Source organism: Phaenicophaeus curvirostris, chromosome 2, assembly GCF_032191515.1.
Source record: "Phaenicophaeus curvirostris isolate KB17595 chromosome 2, BPBGC_Pcur_1.0, whole genome shotgun sequence".
Taxonomy (NCBI): Eukaryota; Metazoa; Chordata; class Aves; order Cuculiformes; family Cuculidae; genus Phaenicophaeus; species Phaenicophaeus curvirostris.
Window position 1 is genome coordinate 57,313,968 of NC_091393.1, and position 21,971 is coordinate 57,335,938.

At 34.0% G+C, this 21,971-nt stretch overlaps 1 protein-coding gene across 1 annotated transcript in view; it reads right to left on the reverse strand.

Annotated features, from left to right (window-relative positions):
* Positions 1–21,971, reverse strand: part of ADGB (androglobin) — a 110,486-nt gene that overhangs the window by 68,128 nt on the left and 20,387 nt on the right. Inside the window, exons 2-10 of the mRNA XM_069850872.1 lie at positions 20,237–20,387; positions 18,027–18,119; positions 15,774–15,845; positions 14,299–14,487; positions 12,624–12,763; positions 11,287–11,373; positions 9,399–9,610; positions 7,757–7,876; positions 1,348–1,442 (exon numbers count right to left, since the gene is read on the reverse strand). Coding sequence (XP_069706973.1) covers positions 1,348–1,442; positions 7,757–7,876; positions 9,399–9,610; positions 11,287–11,373; positions 12,624–12,763; positions 14,299–14,487; positions 15,774–15,845; positions 18,027–18,119; positions 20,237–20,387 — 1,159 coding nt within the window. The remainder of the gene's footprint in view (positions 1–1,347; positions 1,443–7,756; positions 7,877–9,398; positions 9,611–11,286; positions 11,374–12,623; positions 12,764–14,298; positions 14,488–15,773; positions 15,846–18,026; positions 18,120–20,236; positions 20,388–21,971) is intronic.

Here is a 21,971-nt window from a genome sequence, read left to right on the forward strand (position 1 = left end):
AACAGACTTAAGAGCAATTTTAGATGTGGACATTGAGTGGTGCTCTTCCCATTAATATCATAATGATTCAGTATCTAATATTTTCCACTACTGAAAGTTTTGTTACCAGATTTGTACATCCTTTTTATTTTAAAAATGCATCTTCTTTTGTTTGCTAAGTAAATCAGCCATAACTTATTTCTTTAACACATTTATCAGCAAGTTTCTGATTGCTTCTGCTCATTGTCAAATGTTCCTGAGGTTCTATAATTACAAACTACAGAGAAGAATGTAACTGTGGTTATTTAAAGGGAGAGGATCAAGTTAAACACATTCAGATACACAAGCAATATATCAGCTTCACTTCATGTCTGCATTTATAAAGATATATTACAGGAGTGGCGAATGGGTACACACGTGTTCGAGCTATTTAAAAATGCAAGTTAAAACATCCAAGATTAGGAAATATTTTGAAGACAACCAGTTAGGTATAATAAAGGAAAACTTCTTGGCTGCCAAGCCAATATCGGACTACAAGCTAGTCATCAAAACAGCATAAAATGCACAGTATATTTTTTAAAAAGAAAATAGTGCAAGAATTAAGTGGAATAAAGCATAACACCTGCAAATAATTTCTGCAAATTTCTCTGTGTTATGAAGTCTATCAGTTTTATGAGAAGGCAGCTTAAATTTTAATGTTCTAATTATGATAAATACGATTTTATATGTATAACAATTAAATCTAATTAGAAATCAACTCAAGAAAGCCTGCTCTAACATTGTAAATAGCATTCTCTGGAGTGTGAGTGACTAAGTGGAAATCTAAGCATTGTTTTTACCACAGCTGCAGGAAATGCTACACATCTGCTTTCTGTAGTTACAATACTGCTGAAGGTGTCCCTGCCCATGGCAAGGAAGTTGAATCTAGATGATCTTTAAAGTCCCTTCCAAACCAAGTTATTCTATGATTCTGTGATACAAACATGCTATTTTTTTATAGAACAAATTGAAAAATGTATATCAGAGAAGTTATTAATAGTAGTCTGAGAAAAACTGAAGTTCATGTTTTTCAAGTAGCCCCTAAAATAATTATTCTTTCCATTCATAAGTATCTCATCATGATGCATTTTCTAGTCCACATCTAATATCTCCCAGGAGACTTCAGCTCCTGCGATCCAGAAGAAAGTGGAGTAAAACTGAAAAAAAGAGCAGGGCCATGGAAGAAAAATGCATGACCAAAATACAGAAGCACCAAAACATAAATTTAACTGACGTTATTATTTTTGTTACAATGTAGCTGCTACAAAATGAAATACCTTGATAATAAAATACATAATGCTTTCTTGTTCTGAGAGCATAGAATCTTACCATCTGACGCAATGAAAATATATCCTCTTCAAACAAATGTAGTGGTATACAGCAGGCATACATGGCTACTTCTGGCTTGGTTAGCACAGAAGGTCCTACAGAGAAAATATTAACATACTTTAGAATACAGTAAACAGTCAATACATGTTGTTGCAACTTACCCTAAATTATTCTGCTTTCTTGGCCTTAGTTTTGTTATTCTTTTCTTTGTCTGACATTGTTATTTAATTTGAAACATGAGTTCATTGTAAACACTCAGAAGAGAAGTCATGTACTTAAAAACCATTTTTTTAATCCTTGCTTATTTACGCCATCAATAACTTTCGTATATTTTATTTTTTTAACACAATTGAATAACAGAAACTACAACTTAAAAAATGCAATAGGCCAGAGGTAGCTCTTGTCATTGTTCTTTTATTTTTCTTCAAATTTTAAAAATACTGGATTCTAGCTTGAAGAACACAATATACATCATCTGGGTAGATGAAGTAAAAACATACAAATTGGTCCTTGCTAGCCACAGGCTTCTCACCAGTGAAAGCAAAATTTGATCTTGCTAACAGGAGGATCAAAAGTCAGAACTCCGGCCACTCCTGCCAGTGTATATGAAGACAGAGGTAAGTAGTTTGAGAAACAGAGTACTCATATACCAGGGTTACTGCTTTTACTTCTGTCAAGATGTAAAAATGGAGGTAATTACAGCTGCTTCAGAAAGTGTGATGGAGTGACCCCATAGCTCTAATCCCACATGCATTATAAAAGCTTGTTTTCCTGTAATTTTACCTTGGGCAATGCATAAAAGCAGGGGCATGTTCACTTTGTTACCCCTAGAAATCTGTTCCACTAGGCAACCACTCAATTGTCTCAGACCTGTATCTGTGAAAGAAGCCATTGTTTATTCCCAAATGATGAAAAGAAACCAAGGTTGTCTGCCTGACAGCCAGTTCACTCGTGCTGAAGGGAAATCAAAAGTCTAAAAAATATACTACTAGAAATGTAGGTCTGTATTTTCCCCTAAAAGTCAGCTCAACAATAATTCACCTATTTCTCTCTATTTTTGCTTAGCCATTTAAGAAAGCATGTGAACACAGGATTTCAGTACACAGGTTGTGACATCTGTTTTTCTTCAGAATGTTTTGGTTTTGTTCCCTTCACCTACACCTCAAATACACGGTAACTGCTTCCGAGTTTTACCCATGTTTAGTGAATGTTCAACTGGAAGTTGCTGTAAGAATAAGTATTTTCTGTGAAACGAATAAAATAATGTTGTCTGCATATAAAGAAAAAAAGGAAAAGAAAGGAGAAGAAAAGATAAGCAAGTGTTTGGAAAATACAATTTATCAGACTTAAAAATCCATTTATTTAGAAGGTATGCAATGCTTTTTTCTTAAAGCAATAAGATATTCATACATCTTGAACCTTCTTCCAGAAATTCAACTTATCAATTAAATATAAGTTGATGGTTAAGTCAGAATTACTTTCCAGTGGAATCTTAATATTTTTCTCTGCATGCTTGTGTTAGCTGTAGGTTTCAACTTAGACAAAAGCAAGGCTAAAATCTAAGACTGATCTCAGCCCCTACTGACGCATCTGTAACAGCAGTGATAGCTATTATTTACTATACTTCACAGAACAGTGCATGCCACAAGGCACACCGATCTCATTGCTTGTGAGAAGTATTTCTCAAATAAGAGTATTTAATCAAACACCAGGTGGAATGCAAAGCTGTCATAGTTAGTCCAGATGGGTTGTGAAATAAAATGTCTGCAGGGCAGACAATAAAGAGTAATGAACTAATTATTAGACCATGCAAATGATTAACCAGGTACATCATGTTCACTTTAATAACACTATTACAACAGTAGAAAGATTTTGTAAATTATGCCAGTACCTTTTAAAAATAATATATTATCTAATCCTTTTCACTCTATAAAAAATAAGGAGGATGCATGTAAATTATTTGTCACCAAGTGTAGCGTAAATTTGGCACCTAGGGAAATTAGTTAAAACCTTGATAAAGGCCTTGATAAAGGCTTTTCGTGACAGGACGAGAGGGAATGTGTATAAACTGGAGAGGGGCAGATTTAGGCTTGATTTAAGGAAGAATTTCTTCACCATGAGAATTGTGAGGCCCTGGCACAGGTTGCCCAGAGAAGCTGTGGCTGCCCCATCCCTGGAGGTGTTCAAGGCCAGGCTGGATGGGGCCTTGGGCAGCCTGGGCTGGTGGGAGGTGTCCCTGCCCATGGCAGGGGGGTGGAACTGGATGATCTTTAAGGTCCCTTCCAACCCAAACTATCCTATGATTCTATGATTCTATGACTCTATGATAAAATTGTACTCATAGATGAAAAACGTTATAACATATGGCACAACAAAACATCTTCAGCAAAGCCTACTACTTTAAGAATTCTGCAGTGTTTTATTAAAGATTTCTGAATCCTTGTAGCTGCTTAAGTTTCACATTCGTGGCTTTAAAAATTCATTTACAGGGACTGAGTACTATACAACCTGAACAAATGTTTGTCCCTGGAAGAAGGGTAAGTATAATTTGCATTGATCTATGTAATATACATATCCAGCCACTTAAAAAACAAGGGGCAGGGATGAATATTCTTGGTTTTACTAGCTCTTAGCTGTTTTTTTTTTTAAAAAAAAAGAATCATAGGGTTTTAAGACTCACAAAGAATTTTCTCACCATATCTTAACGTTTCTTTTAAATATTTGTCAAACAAAAGCTGATGCTGAGTTATAACTTTCCAAAACATTTCAGTTGGCTTTCAATATCCTTCTTATTAGGTGTGCAGCTCATATGTTAACCTCTTCTGTCGTTTTAGGCATGGATTATCTTTGCTTATGGGAGCAAATTTTTCTAGTCTTCAGAAAAATTACCTTTTCCAAATTGTCATAAATATTGCAGAGTGACATAGAAGATGACATAGAAAATATTATTAATACTAATTACAAAACTAGTATCAATGCACAAGGAGACAGCAAAAATGAATGGCTGGTTTGTAGAACAAAGTCCCAGATTCCTGGTCTAGTGCCCTCTCCAGAGATACAGTATTACCTTACCAGTAGATCAGAAAATATGAGGAAAATCATTAGTATAGAATCATGAATAGAAAAAGGAGCAGTGGATTTTTACAGGAACAAAGGGCCCAAGTAGCTCATATCATCATAAAAAATCTTTATTAAATGAATGCACTCCCTAGTTATGAAAGGAGAAATAGTTACTAGAAGAAAAATCTGAGGAGTTGAAAGGTGCAGATTGTGTGTTAAAAAAGGGTCAGTAGGAACATATGAACAATATACAAAACCTTCCTGAGGATGGCTGGGTAAGGAAAAGGAGCTGGTTGCTTTCAGGGGGAGCCCTGGCTCATCAAGTGAAGGGTTTCTTCTGCTTGATACACACAACAGGATGAATACAGAAACAGGTTCAATGCTTCAAGGATCATAGAATCATAGAATCACCAAGTTGGAAGAGACCCACCGGATCATTGAGTCCAACCATTCCCACCAATCTCTAAACCATGCCCCTCAGTACCTCAGTACACCCGCACCTTAAACACATCCTACAACTCAAATTGTATTTGGGGTGTGTAGCTGGCATTGGTCTGAGTGTGCAAGTGCTTCAGAACTGTTATTTAAATGTTTGTATTGGAGCTAACATTCTTCAGAGCATCCTGCATGGTGCAGTCTTTTAGATATTTGGTCAAAATAGCATCGATAACACATTGATTTAGCAGAGCTTATATAGTATCAAAGCCTTCTTTCTCACTCTGCTGTCTCAGCAAGTAGGTTGGGAGTGGGCAAGAAATACAATCCTTCTGATTCTTTTCCCTATCCCACTGGTGGGCAGTAAATAAGCAACTGGTGTGGGGCTCAGCTGCCAGACAATATTGACCTTCCACAACATTATAACGCACACTAAATCAAAAGCCTGTAAGAGAAGTTTCCACAGAGAAGTAACCAGTATGTCATTGTGTGACAAAGGGCTGGAGAACAGGCCTTATGAGGAGCGGCTGAGAGAGCTGGGGTTGTTTAGCCTGGAGAAGAGGAGGCTGAGGGGTGACCTCATTGCTCTCTACAACTACCTGAAAGGAGGTTGTAGAGAGGAGGGTGCTGGCCTCTTCTCCCAAGTGACAGGGGACAGGACAAGAGGGAATGGCCTCAAGCTCCAACAGGGGAGGTTTAGGCTAGACGTTAGGAAAAAATTCTTTACAGAAAGGGTCATTGGGCACTGGAACAGGCTGCCCAGGGAGGTGGTTGAGTCACCTTCCCTGGAGGTGTTTAAGGCACGGGTGGACGAGGTGCTGAGGGATATGGTTTAGTGTTTGGTAGGAACGGTTGGACTCGGTGATCCGGTGGGTCTCTTCCAACCTGGTTATTCTGTGATTCTGTGATTCTGTGTATAAAACTAAACAAGGTAATGAATATACAAGGTAATGAATGCAAAGATTTTTCCATTTCAGAAGTAAAATATAAATGATATCAGGAACAGTTAAATACTGCTTTAGAAATAATTAATATTTATTACAGAAAGAAGAACAATTCCCTTAAAGTTCTCACACTCAGTAGGGAAATAAGCAGTTTTATGGTGCTGGAAATCAAACACTTTTCAAGCTACTTACATAAGAAAAAAAAAAAAAAAAAAAGCTGTTGCATTAAAATCACTGTTAGAAAACTCCCAAGAACAATTTATAAACTTTTTACAACTACTGCCTCTGGAATCTGACCTTGAACCTAGCCCTAATTCCAAATATTACTTTATGCACAAAAATGGTTCTCAGTCCCGAGACACTCTCTGCACACCATGTTTCTCATAAAGTCTGCAAGCATTCAAGCGGATTCTGTTGTGGCTACAATGTCACAAGAAAGAAACACGTTTTTAATTCAGTACTATTTAAATTTCAGTTATTGGGTTTGGTTGGTTTTGGGGTTTTTTTTAGTCTAAGAATCTTGAATTTGCTTCATATATTACAGCCTCTGACTTTATAATCTTCACATTTACTTTTATGCTAATTCTTACCAAGTTTATTACTGAGATATCTACCTCTTACTAATTTCAAAAATCTTTTCCAAATCTCTTTGCTGGCTCATACCTAGGATAAGAGTTCTCTGACCATCATATTTGAGCCTTTAACTAATAATCTTTCTAAATCTTTCTCTAATAATCTTTCTCTTCACAGGCCACTATCTTTCAGAAAACAGCATAAAATTGTGAAAATTTAAAGAAAACACAAAAAGTGTGTTTTAAATGGCAGGAGAAAGATCAAAACGTCATGTGTTTCTTCATTTAGAGACACTGCCTGATGATTTTTAATGCTCTTTCACTCATTTTGTACAATTTCTAGAATTCATCACTTGGATCCTTCTGCTTCTCCTTTGTCTTCTTTTCCCTATGGCATGCTTGAGTACCAGGCACATTTCTTATATTTATATGAAATGCCTCATTTCTTATTCTACATCTTCTTCCACTAAAACAAACTATATGTATATGTATGTGTATATGTATTTGTATGTGTATATGTATTTGTATTTGGTATGTGTATATGTATTTTATTTGTATATGTATACTTAACTACTTTAGTAGTGTCTAAGTATCTAATTCAAATTAATGTATTTCCTGACAACAAACACTGGTTTAATATAAATATAAATATAAGCCACCAATTTTAATCAGGACTTAAATAAGGAAGCAGGAATTCAATTTTCATAGAGTTCCACTCTTGTTATACATTTTTCCTTTGTAGTTATGTACCCAAAGAAAGATACTATACTTATTCTTACCTGTTAATTTGCAACTATAATATTCCAGTTAATAAATGTTTCCTTTTGATGGCCATATAGAAATGTATGTTCCGCATATGCAAACATAAGCAACAGCAAAAGCAAATCAGTTTAATGGACTTTTTTGATGATTTTCTATATTTTATGCTGGAAAGCATGACATTTTTTATTGACTAGTTGAATGATTAGTATTTACTTTTTAAGTAAATTTAATTTTACAATTAAATAATTAATTGAATCCTAATGGATATTTCTGCCCTTATACAAGGAAGCATTCCTGTTTTTTCCAGTCCTAATTCAGTCTCAATTTACTGAATAAAGTAGATGTTGTACAAATAAATTATTAGAGAGGAAGCTTTTTGGTTTTTTTTTAAATACAGAAAGACAGTTTAACACTAGAACAAATCTTGGTCCTACATGACTTTCTAGAAACTTCCACATATACTGTTCTTATTATAAGTTACAGGATATCAATAGGTTATAATGACTTCAATCTGTAATGCAGCCTGTAAACAAATTTAACTTTCCCCCAATAAAGTTAAAAACAAATAAAAGCAAAGGCCTCTGTGTTACATATATCTCCTGTTTGTATTTTTAATTTCAAAAGAATCGGACTTACTTTTAGTTAAGACCGGAAGAGAACGTTGGGATTCTGTTATTTGTGAAGGTTGAGCTGCTAACTTGCCTTTTTCCTTTACTCTGGTTTTCTTCTTCCCTGGTTCTCTCTGCTTTGCTTTATCTATTAAGTAAAATAAAGATTAAATACTCTTATTTTTGAGATACAAACTTTTGGTCATAAAGTTTGATAATATGTAAATGCTTTTATGTTATTTCAGATAAATTAAAAAAAAAAAACCATCCACAAACTACTCTATTCAGAAGAGAGGAGATACAATAAAGGACTAATGACATACAGTTAAAAAAAAGTAATTATTCAGATGTAAATGCAGATTTACAGAGAAAGGCTTCAGTTCCACATTCCAGTTACTGGAACTTTTATGTCCCTACTATAATGTTTGGAATTCCTGAATTCCTGGCCCTTTGTCAAATACTTTCTTCATGTCCTTGCTTCCATGCATCAGTAATTTCCAAAATAGTCTAACATAAATGAAATGTAGGTTCCCAATGGACATGGAAGAAGAAAGCCTCCCACAGTCAGAACCTCCTTCAAGCCTTAGAACTTAGACTATAGGAAAATATATTTCTAATTAAAAAAATCTCAGACATTAATAGAAAGAACATCAGGAGATAGCTTGCAGCCTCAGAGTTGGAGACTATAGACTGTTACTGCAACATAAATCTTTCCTGATTTTTAGCTGTTTCAGTTACTCATAGAATTTCTAAGTCTTAGGCAGGATTAAATTTACATAGTTTTATGGGAATAAATTACAGCATCCTGTTGAATAAATGACAATACTGATCCCCGTCATGTCCATTCCAAACTCTGAAATATCTACCACACTGGTGGCTGGGTCATAAAATGATAGCAAGAATTCCTAAGAAAAGAGAATACCCCCTCAACAAAGTGTCTTCTATTTTATGATGTGCTTGACATCAGGACTAAGCATTTGGGATTTTATTGAAAATCTAGGAAGAAATAGAAATTTTAGTATATGATTTGTACCTTCCAAAGACACTAGAAGTTTTGTGAAATTGCATCTTTGCCTTTAAGTTAAAAATGAGAAGATGAAAACTCGGTCTCAAATATAAATATTGAAAAAAATTATATTCTAGAACAAATAAGTTTCTAAAAATAATTTTTTGCATTTAAATGAAAATAGCATTAGCAGCTCTAGAAGCAAATGTATACCTATACCTAGAAGCATAAACAAAAACTAGATATAAATAAAAAGGCAGGTAGATATTAGAATGTACTTGTCAGAATCCTCTGAAGCTAACCACACTTTTAAATATCCATTATAAAATCTATAATTTATTGATGGTCAGAGTAGTGTTACCTTTGGGGAAATTGTAACCTCTCTAATTGTTAACCTTCTGCAAACCACCAGTCTTTAGATAAATGGCTGCGACACTGAGCTGAACAAATCTGTACCATACAATTCAGCTGTTTTCATAAAATCAGAGACTAGTACTGCTTTTAATGACATCTATTGTTAAACCAAAACTTTTTTGTATTTACACCATTGCAACATGTTCAGTGAAACAACAAACCCACAGATTTGCAAGCTGCATAATAAAACCACATAAATTAGAAGTCAGAGTTTATGTTAACTTGGCCTACACCACCTAAAATCACAGACCTTTGTCAATTTTATCAGTATTCTCTGCTCTTTCAGGTTTATCTGACTGCTTATTCACAGATGAAACTTCACTTTTTAACTGTGAGACTTCAATCTCTTCAGGTTTTGTATCTGACTGAGGAATATCAAGTTCTGGAGTTTTCTTATTTGTTAACTTGAATTCTGGCACAAACTCTTTCAAAAAGCACCAGACTTTGTCCAAGTATCCAGGCCTTTAAAAACAAACAAAATTATATGTCAATGATAATGACATTTTCAATAAGAAAAGAAAGTGTGATTTTGATTTAGACAACGCTGCACTACAACTGACAGTCCAACTCCTAGAAAAGCTACTGGGTTATTTCAGTGAATGAAACACACTTGTCTGATTTTGTATATCAGCCAATTTTTTAAGAGACAACTTATTGACAGATCCATAAAGAAAGAGATGGTAGTTAGAGAAGCATGCAAATAAAGCACCTTTTTATGGATAAAAGTTGCAGTAAGGACATTTGTAGACCATTTTGCAATTACAAAGTATAATAAATTGATTCTGGCTCTGTTCATTAAAAACTTTCTGTACTGCCAAATTAGATTTTCTCAATTGTTTTAGCCCAGGTAGTTCCATGCCTTTTCCACTGAATCCACCAGCTACAACAACTTTTTGATATGACATGACAATTGCCACCATACTAGTACTCCAAAGAAACACAGTGATTTCAGAAATAATCTAAAACTGAGTGAATCATTCAGGGACATGCATAAGCTTCATGTGAGCTAACTGAATGCAACTTCTTTTAACTTAAAAATAAAATAATTTATTGTGCAATGAACTAAAGCCATTTTATCCTACTATTGCAAAGACTGCGGTATTCAACAATTTTTTATTCCAGAATATATTTGCAGTAAATGCCAGAGTAATGAAGTACTACTTTTTTTGCTGTTGCAATTGCAAAACTAGCTACATAAAGAAACAAAATTTAGATTATTTAGATTTCTAAGCCCATTGGCTACATGTACTACTGTAAGACACAAATTTATACAAATCCCAAAATTTCAAGCATGGCTTGGAATGTAAAAATTGATGAAATGAGCTAAAATAGGCTTTGACTGAACATATTTAATACTGAAATACTGCTATAAATAAACAATTATAGCTAAATAAATTACACATACACATTAAATATGTATTCATTACAATGTATAGGCATCACAAGGCAAAAATCTGTAATTTCAAAAAGTGTTTAAATATTTAGTTCCTGTATACTGGTCATCCATTCAGTAAAAAGAATGTCAAGCTGGAAAATTAGAATGTCTATTCTTTAAAACCACAAAATGAACTTAAAACACACAGGAAGCAAGAAAAATGCTATTATCGGTTGGAAATACTTGTTTTGGTTGGAAATACTTGTTTTGTTTGGAAATAAAATTATACCAACTGACCAAATTTAAATTACCATATTTAAAAAGTGAAAACACCATCCTAGCTGAAGTTGATCACTTCCAAATTCATGGTGTATATTTTCTACAGTATATTCAGATATAAATTTATTGTTATTATTACTAGTAAATATTTTGTATCTGTATACTAGATGAATCAGATTTCTGTAACCCTGTTTTCATTACAGTGTTTAATATTAGTTAGAAATGAATTATCGTAACTTTATAAAGAATAGGCATCAGCTTAAATTGATAAATCGCTTTACAAGCAACTGTATGAGCAACAAAGAAAATCACAATAAAATTGTATTCCTTGAAGGCACATTTCTCAAATGCTAGAGGTAAAATAACATGTATTTCCTAAAATTTATGCTGACAGACTTTTAGGGCTCAGCATTATTTTTCACAATGCCTTACAGAATTAAATATTATGCAACTAATACATAACTTGTTTAACAGACGAACTTACTGGATAGGAATAACTTCTGGTATCCATCCAGTCAGTGTATGTAAAACTGTAAATTCCTCCACCTCTCTTTTTGCAGTTTCACATATACTGTAAAACAAAAGCAGGCAGAAATTACGCAACTCACAGTACTCTAGTGTGTGTTGCTTTCTATAGGAGGAAGATCATACACAGTCAGAATGGCTTGCTGAAGAACAAATTTTAGGACTTTTCTAATCGACTGCTGACTACTAGCATACAAACTCAAATTTGCTGTTATGCCTTTGCATCATGCCTATTATTTTAGTCTTCCCTGTAGTGCAACCACATAGTTTCAATACCATTAGTGAGCCTACCATATATACTTCCACACAGTAAAGTCTCTGCTTGCAGGGTTGGAGATGTGGGTTTGAAATCCTCTACACCATGAAGAGGGACATAAATCTAGAACTTCTATTTCCTGAGCAGCTTCTTTTAACACCCGGATTATTATGCAAAAGTTGGTTGCATTTCCAGTGTTCCAGACTCCACTCTTTTAAACTGATAGTCTTCTACTCTCTGGAGAGATTCCGATTGTAGATCCTGAGAAGACTAAGGCTAAAGGTGACAGCACTTGGCCACAACTAACCCTTGTGTTCTGGAGAAACACAGTATTTTGAACACATTCCTGCAAACAGAGTTCCCTAATCAGCAGCTCTAGGAAACTCCTTGGACTGTGTGGAAGTACTTTCAATCACTCTTCCAACAAACATAACCTGATATGACCAGAACAGGGAAGACTGACTACCCAGAGCAGTGTTCTGAGTTTTCTGAAGCTTAGCCCTTAAGCACTTTGTGTTCATTGCTTATCTCAAAGGAATCTGTGGCCATAATTGTCAATCATTTGCACCATGGGCCACCTTCTACTTTCCACATCTCTGTTAGGGAAGTGCATCTCCATACAGCCCAGAACAGCAGGATTATAGCAAAAGCATCCAATGTAGCTTACAATACCCTATTTTCAGTACCATTTAAGACATTGCTGGTTAAGGCTGACAGTTAAAACTTCATTAAAACATCTTGGACATTTCTATTTGTGAAGCTTTTAAGGAATAATAGCAAATAGAGAAAGCAAACAGGGAGAATACTCCAATTTATTTGTAAAATTGTTGTGCATGAATGTACACACATCTAAGAAAGAAACACTGCACATTCTGTAAGCTACAGGGGAGCTTGCTTTACTGATTCACTGTGTCATCTTCGTATATTTATTTTTATAAAACTTTTAGCAAATATATTTCCCATATATACTAAATCCAAGGTTTTTTGCAAATTCCATGTGACTTCACAAAACAAACCGAAAGGGGGCTGACTAAACATACCTAGTATTTGCCAGTTTAATGATAGCTTTGGACAGCAACATAGGCCAAAGTTCAGTTTCACAGGTTGTACTTGGTAGTAACAAATTATCCTCTTCATTGAAAGGCATAGTATCATCCACAGTGATCTTTCTCCAGCATCCCTATGACAGAGGGAGGGGTAGGAAAGAAGAAAGATAATACTGAGTTTGTGGGCTGAAAACAGAACACACGCGTAAGAGAACTTTTAATGCTTTTTCCAGGATCCCAGTTCTACTGAAATTTCTGTAATCTGATTTACATTACAGATGGCTTTAAAATAAGTTCTCATATTGTACTGAGAAGCATGGAAACACTATTCATAGCTTTTCATTACTGATCTGACTTATTTGTTTCAGAGATTAATCTAATGGCAGATATTTCCAAATATATTTCCTCTGGTATGTGTAGTGCACGCATTCATTGCCGTTTCTTCAGCTGCAATAACAGAAGCCTGAGAAACAGTAATGATTTAAAATTAGCATAACTAAGATATCAGTTTTACAAATGTTTCTTTAAGGTTGTAGTCTGGAAAATACTTGTGATATAAGCAGTCCCATTTGCTTCCCAAGAACTACCTGGAGATGTTGGCTGCAGTGGGTAGAGAGTCTTGGAAAGCATTAAGACTGTATGTTATAAAATGCTATAAGAAACAACACAAAATGACCAAATATAACAAATATCCATATTCCCAGGATAACAAACAAACAGATAAGACAAGAAACTGATGGCTCCAATGCCAAATATTTCACTGGTAAATTGACCTAGTATCCCACAAAATAATCTTGTCAATCATTCTCCAAAAAAGTCTCTGCCCTAGTGATTAAGACATAACAAGAAGCACAGGAATTAGTGGGGCAATAGCAAGTACTTCTGTTAACTCATCTGCAAAATGACAAAGAATTGCCAAGTCACTAAAATGTTCACCATATTTTATCAGAGAGGGCAAAATTACTGCTCTTTGCTTGCAACTAACCTGTTGATTCAAACAGTTGCCCGTTGACTAATTCCGTTGTGTTTTATAGATTTCAGAAGAAAAAAAATCAAGATGTTATAGCAAAGATACCAGAAAAGCATAGAAGAAGAAAATATTTTTAGGCTAAAAACTACTTGCTAACAGACAAAAATAGATTCTTAAGATTTCCCAAGTTTTAAAAGGGCCTACTTGACGTTGTCTTTCAGTAACTTCTAAAATTTAATAGAGAGCAGTACAAGTTGAAAAGCAAAGGAAAAGACTGAGGAAATATTTGGTTTTCTATAGCTCAGGACATTTTTAAATTCAGGAAGAACAGTTCAGTTTGAACATTAGCAACTGCCATTATTGGATCTCTTTCTGCAGTGTAATAAAGAAATGAACTCAAGTATAGTACCTTGTTGCAGTGCACAGAGAAAAAAAAAATCTCCTAATAATCAGCAAAAACCTACATAATCTATGAAAAAAATAGTATTGACTTTTCAAATAATAACTCTTTTATCAAGTTTTAAGTTGTACAAAAATTAACTATAAAAGGCATTTTCATTAACATGTATCAAAAATTTGTCAACACTTCAACACCTACAAATCCATATATTTTCAATAATAATAAATACTTATCCCAACTATTAAAATTTGCCATGCTAGCTGCATAAAATTGACATATTGTTGGAGGGAAGTACTCACCATCCAATAAAGTTTCACTATGTATTTTCCATGGTTATTGTACAGTGGCATATGTTCCTTGGTAGCTTTACATAAGGCATAAATATGTTCCCAGGGTTTCCAAAAAGGTTTAGATGTTCCCTTAGTTAAGGTCTTTCCATTATATAACCTCCAGACTGCATAAATTTCACTTATAATCCATCTCATTAGCTGAAAACAGAGAAAATAGAAGAAAAATAATTTTTCAACTTAGTTCTTTTAGAAAAATTAAGTCGAGTTATATTATAATGATCGAAGAACAAAAAAGATCCTGTATTAAATGGAGCAGTGACATAAAACTAAAGCTACTGTTCATGCAAAAAATTGATTTCATTAGTACAAGTTTTTTTAAAATTTTCATAATATCTACCATAACAGAAAATTTTGTGAACCTAACTAAAGGCACAATATAAATTATACTGTTCATCATTCTCCAAATAAAAATGATGACACAATTTCAAAATCCATTATGTCACAGGGCTTACAAACTATCACTTGTTTAATTGCTTATTACTAGACATAGGTGTTAAAAATCAGTACTGGCTTTAATACCAGTTATTTGTACTCAGTAAAAAACAATCCTAAACTATTACAAGTATTTAATAATTTTTAAAATTTAAATAGCAGTTAACTAAATTAACTAATCATGCTTTAGCACACGTGGTTTTCTAACATGCAGACTTCTCATGTATGCTACAGTTTCTCGAGTATTACCAGACTGCTATGGTGATTTATATAAATAAGTACGAGAACAAGCTTTTACTACAAGAACATACCCTAAAATTAATTAGTGGTTTTGTGGACAGCAAAATTTAAATCATCTGGTTTTTGGAGGCTTCTTCTCATACACTTTCTGTGGTGATGCTGAATTATAAATTTGCATTGATACAGTGAATGAAATAGAAATTATGAAGTAATATTACGTTCAGTAAGGCACACAGATGCCTTGGTTCTACCTGCTTTATATTTTCCCTTGATCTGTAGAAATTCCATAAATGTTTATTCAACTCCAACAGAAAGAAAAAACGATCTGAGTGACAAAGATTTACACATATGTGCAAGTACACTAAGAACATTACTTCAGGAAAGCTTGAAAGAAAAATACAAATCCTTTCTAATATAGCTTTTATTTGCTTTTGTCTTTAGAGACTACTATCCAGTAATAATATTTTGTATTTCATAGACTGTACAATAAAAAAATACCAACCAAACCATGTTTGCAAAATCTTTTACCATGGTTTTAATTTTTCAGGTCCTAAAAATGGTAAACATTAATTATACAAGTCTAAATGGATTTTTTGCCATTTTATCCCCATCAATCTTTTTTTACTTAAAACATTTGTCACAACTTATTTCTTCACGGTAGACATCTGAAGTGAAATCCAAAAATTTAAAAAGAGTTAAAAAGAAAGAAAGAAAATACTTTTTAAAAGGGACATTGATGTATTTCTACCTACCTCACTACAAAATATATGCTCGTTTGCTGAAAAAAGGTCAAATGACTTTTCATTTTTGACAACCACAGGAATCTAGAAGAAAGTAAATTAGTTAAGTACACTGCTAAATTATCTAGAAAAAAAAAACTAAAGGCCATCAATTTGCAAATCTTGTAGCTGCTTGGATATTTCTTAATAAAAATGTCTTAAAATGTAAATATTCAGAATTTTAAAAAAATCATTATTTTTGCCAGGAGATTTAAAGAGTATCAAATGAAATAATCCTGTAGATAAATTGAGATTCTCTCAATATAATATAAACAGTCTCTTGATTAATACATAGTATTTGCAGTTCTGCATTTAAATCCTGATCATAACACTTTGAGATTTCCCTGTACTAAGGTTCAAAGGGATGTTTTTCCTCATGGTCATTTAAGATAGTACTGCTGCCAGTATGAACACTGACTTTATCAAACTTTGACAGTAGTACACAGTTGTGGTGTCTATTACTTGTTTATACAGTCTGTTTTCTTTTTGAAAGCAATTTAGAAATAACATACGAGCACTGAAGTTTATTAAACTAAAAATATTTGTGCATCTTGCGTTACTTCTCAGCGATCATTGCTTGATTCTTTTACAGTTATGTTGCTGCCTAATTGATTAGGTAGCAACACATACCATCTCAACAGCCTTTCATCACTTGACATTTAAATTAATTTTAACAACGTATACAATTTCTAGCAATCATAGCTTTTTAATTCAAAATACATTGGACCAAAAAAAGTACCAAAATTTTAATCTTAAAGAAAACAAATGCTTTCTTCATAATGCTCTAAAGATAGATTTTTAATACAGATACCTGTTCCCATGGCTTTCTGGGCTGCCAGCTCTCTTGCCCCCATCTTTCAGATATTTCTACTCAGTTTATGAATTTTGGCAGTGTTTCTCATCTACTTTTTTGATCTTGTCAATTCATCCTCTGACCTCCCCCTCTCCTTCCTCCATTAAAAATTAAACTTGGACCTATTTAGTGTCTTGTTAATAAAATATGGAACTGACAAGCTGACAAAAGGAAAATTGACAAGCCTGTAGAAGTTGGAAGGGTGGTCAAAGCATTTTAAAACTTCAGCATTTCATCTGAAGCAAAAATGCTTTAAAGCTTAGATTAGCAACAGCTAGTCTAACACTAACCTTTGAAACAGCAGGCTGTTTATTTTCTTTGCAATTAATTTTAAAAATAAACTGAAGAAGAGCTTTGCATAATTTTAAAATGTTATGGGTACCTTCCAAACAAGTACTGTCAAAGACATGAACATGTTCTGTATGCAGACTTGAGAAATACAGTAGTTGAAGTGAGAAAAAGTATGTTGTTTCTGATAAAGCTAATTCATAGTTTCAGGATACTTGACTTCAGATAGCTGCTCAAGGAAAGTCTTAGTTGGAACAAGCAGAACGTGTTTTGCCACCATACTGATTTTTAAGTGACAAAACAAGAACACAAATTAAAACAGGAAGGCATCTCTCTGTCCAGGTGTCTTCTAAATGAATGCAGAGTCACAAAGCACAGCAGACTTGGGAGGATAGACTACCACGTTGTTTTGCACCAGGAGGGCCTGGTCCATGATGATTCTGGTAAGAAAGGCACTCAGATTTTGTAAAGTATCATTTAAAAAGCTATTATTAGAGCTGACCATAAAGAAAGGGATTAGTATAGATAACCTTTAGCACTTTTAGATACTGAGAACCCCAAGTTGTGCAGCTTTAAACAAGCTTCTGACCCACGTGCAGCATTCCCATCTGTAGAAAGTTACCCCACTTTGCTATTATTGGGCTATGAGAGGATTTGAACTATTACAGGATTTTCTTATGAGTAAACAACTCTTTTAACTATTTCTACTGTAAAACAAAAAGGTTGTTCACATAAGAACTTGCTGCTGCACTTATTTAAAGGCAAGGACATGCAGGTGGTACAACTGCCAGTAACAACTGAGAGCTGCCTGCAGGCTTCTCCCTTCCAATGCGCTATGCAAGCATATCCGGTGGCCCATCAGGTCCAGCAGCATGCAGACATAAAGGACAAGCTGTGTGTGCAGCACATATTAGCTGCTGTGTACATAACTGACTCCTTGGTGCACAGCGTTCTCCTGAACAGAATGACTACACATAGTCAAGTGGGGTTTACCTTTTGAACTCATTTCCTCTACTACTTTTCCTCTACTTGTGACATAGCTGGGCAAGAAGCAGTTTTTCGTTATGACCTTGCTTGTTTCTTACCTTATTTGTTAAAAACTCATGTGGACGTTTCCATGAATGCACTTTTAAGGACGCTGGCAACTCTAATTTCCCTTCAGGATCCTCAAAGACATGCTACATGAAACGTGTATGGAAAAAAATTTAACATTTTTGTATTAATCAGAGAATTGTATCTTCCACAAGATTTAAAATAATTTATTGTTGATGCAGCAGTACACTTCAGGGGAAATATAGCATAAAAAGTAACTAGTAGTATCTATAACTCTGAACAAAAAAGACTGCAAAGCACAAGCTGAAGATTAAGAACAAATGCCATTCACATTGTTCAGAGAAGGTTTTGTGGCCTATACTGTCTAAATAGGTCTATGAGAAATGTTTCCTTTCTTTTCCATCCTTCAGAAAAACCTCCCAAAAAAACTGTTCAAGCTTTTAATTACTCCTCTAAGTTGTTTCTAAGTACTTTTTCTAACTCATTTATTTCTAAAGCTTTCTAAACTGAAGACGGAAATAGCTCCAAAAATGGAGTCACACCTTTCTTTAGCATATAATTTCAAAAATTTTTCAAGAAGAATATTATTGGTTGAGATAAACTTGGCTAAGGAAACTACGTTTAATTTATCTTTTATTTAAGATGGGTATAAGAGATCACTGCCAGGTCTCAGGAGCCCATGGGCGAAGGACAGAAGCCTCAGTCACAAGTTTTACAGAATGATAGGCAAGAAATAGGCACAAGAGAAACAGACAAGGTCAAGTGCACAATTTCATCAACACGCTGTGCTGCTCTAAAAGAGGCTATTATGTAGAGGTGCGTGATAAAAGAGCTTTAGTATTACAAGGGAAAAAATCACTTCCAATTGATTCCTTTTCCCACTCAGGAAAATAGGATAGTTTATATCCTTGTTCAAGGTGTACCCAGAGGTATTGGATGCCATCACCAATTCTGTTTCTAACTGAAATACCCTATACAATGTTGAATTCTGACTAGCTTCTTGGATCAAAAGAAGCCACATCTGAAAATTCTTTAGATCTGTGAATTCATCTTCTGTGACTGACAAATTTAAAAACTTTAAACAAGTAAAAAGAGAGTGTTTCATATTAATTGTGGCTGAAGAACTGAATGGTCCAGTAAACACCTCAGAATGCCTCTTATGCTAAAAAAAGAAGAAAGATTTTCAGTTACAATTATTTTTTAATTCTATCTATTATAATAAAGTTTTACAGACCTAACAGATTAGTGCTAAATAAATGTTTGTAATACAGCCCAAGGACATCAAGTTTGGCAATGGAACAGAAAAAAGACATAAAGAAAAATAATTTACATGTCAAGTTAATGGTAGCATTCAGTATATAACCTAAATATTTTTTTTAAAACTTTGGCCCCAAAGGGCTACAGTATACGTAAGCTTGGGATAAGAAAAAAAGATTCTACAAAGACATATGCTACCATATACATAGCATGAAAGAATAAACACAGAACAAATATATGAACAATGCAGGATTTGCACATAAAATAGGCGATTAGCAGAGTATTAAATGGATTTTAAATATTAACTAAAAATACTAAGTTTAAGAAAATCTGTAAGTAATATTTTTACTAATAATCTGCATAAAATGCCTATACATTCTGTAATGAGAATGAATTTAAAGTAGTAAAAATATACATGAGATCTAAAAGTAATTTCAAATTTGAAAGGACTGAGGAACTTATGTGCATCTGGTAAGTGCTTACTTTCTGCAAAATAATTATATTCCCTCAAACCATTCTCTGCACATTAGAACTTCAGACAGTGTTTCACATGTCCAGAAACAGAGGTATGCAAAAGAAAACAAATCATCAATTTTTCCCATAATAAAGGTGGGTGCATTTAACCTTTTGAGTCTACAGAAACTCTAGTGCCCACAGAAGGGATTGATTTGACATACTACAACAGTTCAGCTTGTTCCCCCATCCCCAGTTTTAATAATGTTATAAAACAGGTTATGGGGTGGCATATCTTTAACCATTAATGTGCATGCATCAATGCACATACATGTTAAAAGTTTGTTTAAGAAGCAACAAATAATCAATGCACAATACTTTTAGTTTATTATTTGATTTCAGTAGGGAACTATTCGAACTTATTGAAAATGCATAATTGAAAAAGTAACAAATTATTCCAAAGTTTTGACAAATACTGTATGAAATACAGATACAAAAAAATGATTTGGAAATAATATATGTGTTAACTTACAGAGACAGGACTTTTCATGTGTTTATCTTTCTCTTTTCCAGCTTTTCCAGCATCCCATTTTTCTGCATTTATATCTGCTTCATTCCATTCTGGCCAAATAGGAAATCTCCACTTCTCATTGGAAGCACCTACATGTGAAGACACAGTTGCCCTGGGAAACACACAGAAGTATGAATAAAACCGAACAGTATATTGGGCAAGGGTAGCAGGAAGATTTTTATCTCATCAAATATTGTTTTTTTTAATATATTGTAGTAAAAATACTAGTAGTAGTAAGTACAGTTATGTTTTGTCACTAAGATAAACAACCCTGCAGAAGTGCTAGATGGCATTTTTAAGTATAAACCAACAAAACACTAGATGCATATGAGGAACCCTGCTGAAGCAAATGGGGTAACTGAAGAACAAAAGCGGAATCCAAGGGCATATTTTCCCCCATTTTCTTTGCACCCTACCATAAAGGTATGTAGTTTTTCTTCCTCTGCTGTACCAGTCCTAGCATTCACGATCTAAATAAACTCACCCACCTGAAGGCTTTCTTTTTTTCCTTTTTCTTTCTTTTTTTTTTTTTTTCTGACTTGATTTCTTTAACCAATGAAAAGGAATTTGCCATGGATAATAGATATTAGGGAAAAGGATTCTCACTTCTAGGCACCTGTGAGCTGCTAGACCAGCCAATTTTGTCTCCAGTTATTTTCATTTTTAGGGCCACTTGTGCTGCCAGTGCTTTCACTAACCTTTTCTTGGAATTCACAACTCCAGTCAAAATTTTCTGAAACTGCAGGGATTTTCACAGGACTAATATAATACATGTTCATAGCTACTAACTAGCACTAGACGTATCTGCGCATGCCATTTTTCCAGTGTGTATGAAGGCCTAAAAATATGGTTTCTATTTCATTATCTACATCTGCTACAAAAAGCCAGAGTGTAATGTTCTTGCCTTTCCTTATACCACACACCGGAAGACACCAGTGGTTTGGGCTATAGCTGGAGGTTTATTTTTTAGAAACTGGTGCCAAGAAATACTTATTTTAAAAACAAAATCTTAATTTCTTTAGAAACTGACATCTTCAGGAGATTTGAAACGGACAACATCCATATTTTTTATATTTGAGAATAAAGGCTTCTTTAACCTCTGGTCATACTCATATACTGCATATCTTATCATGTGGATATTTATCCTGCTATAAAAATCATCAGTGATATTACATAAAACCATACTCATATTTCAAATTTCAGAATTATAGCTTCCTCTTGGTATTTTGGTGATTCAACAGAAAAAATATGAGTATCTATTCTGATTTGCAGCACCACTCAGGTAGAGCAAAGCATTTGATATTTTGGATAAAATGGTCATAGTGTCATAATTCACTGCATTTGCTCTTTTGAATATTTATGGAAATGCATGGAAGTTTCACTCAATAATAATAATAAATGATGATGATGATAAATAATAATAATAAAAGATGTTCTGAAGCCATTTCCAAAGACAATTAAATAATAATTGCAGTAACTGCTGAAAGATTTCTGACTGCTTTGGGACAACAATAGAATAATAAAAGCACATATTTTTTATAAACAACAAGATATGGAAAGACTTCCATTGCCTACTACCACACTAAGCCAGAAAATTACTTTATAGTATACTTCGACATAATAGAATACCCTCAACACTAAAAATGTGGAAGACATTGAAACACTGCTATTCATGACTGAGATGTTCAAACTAAGT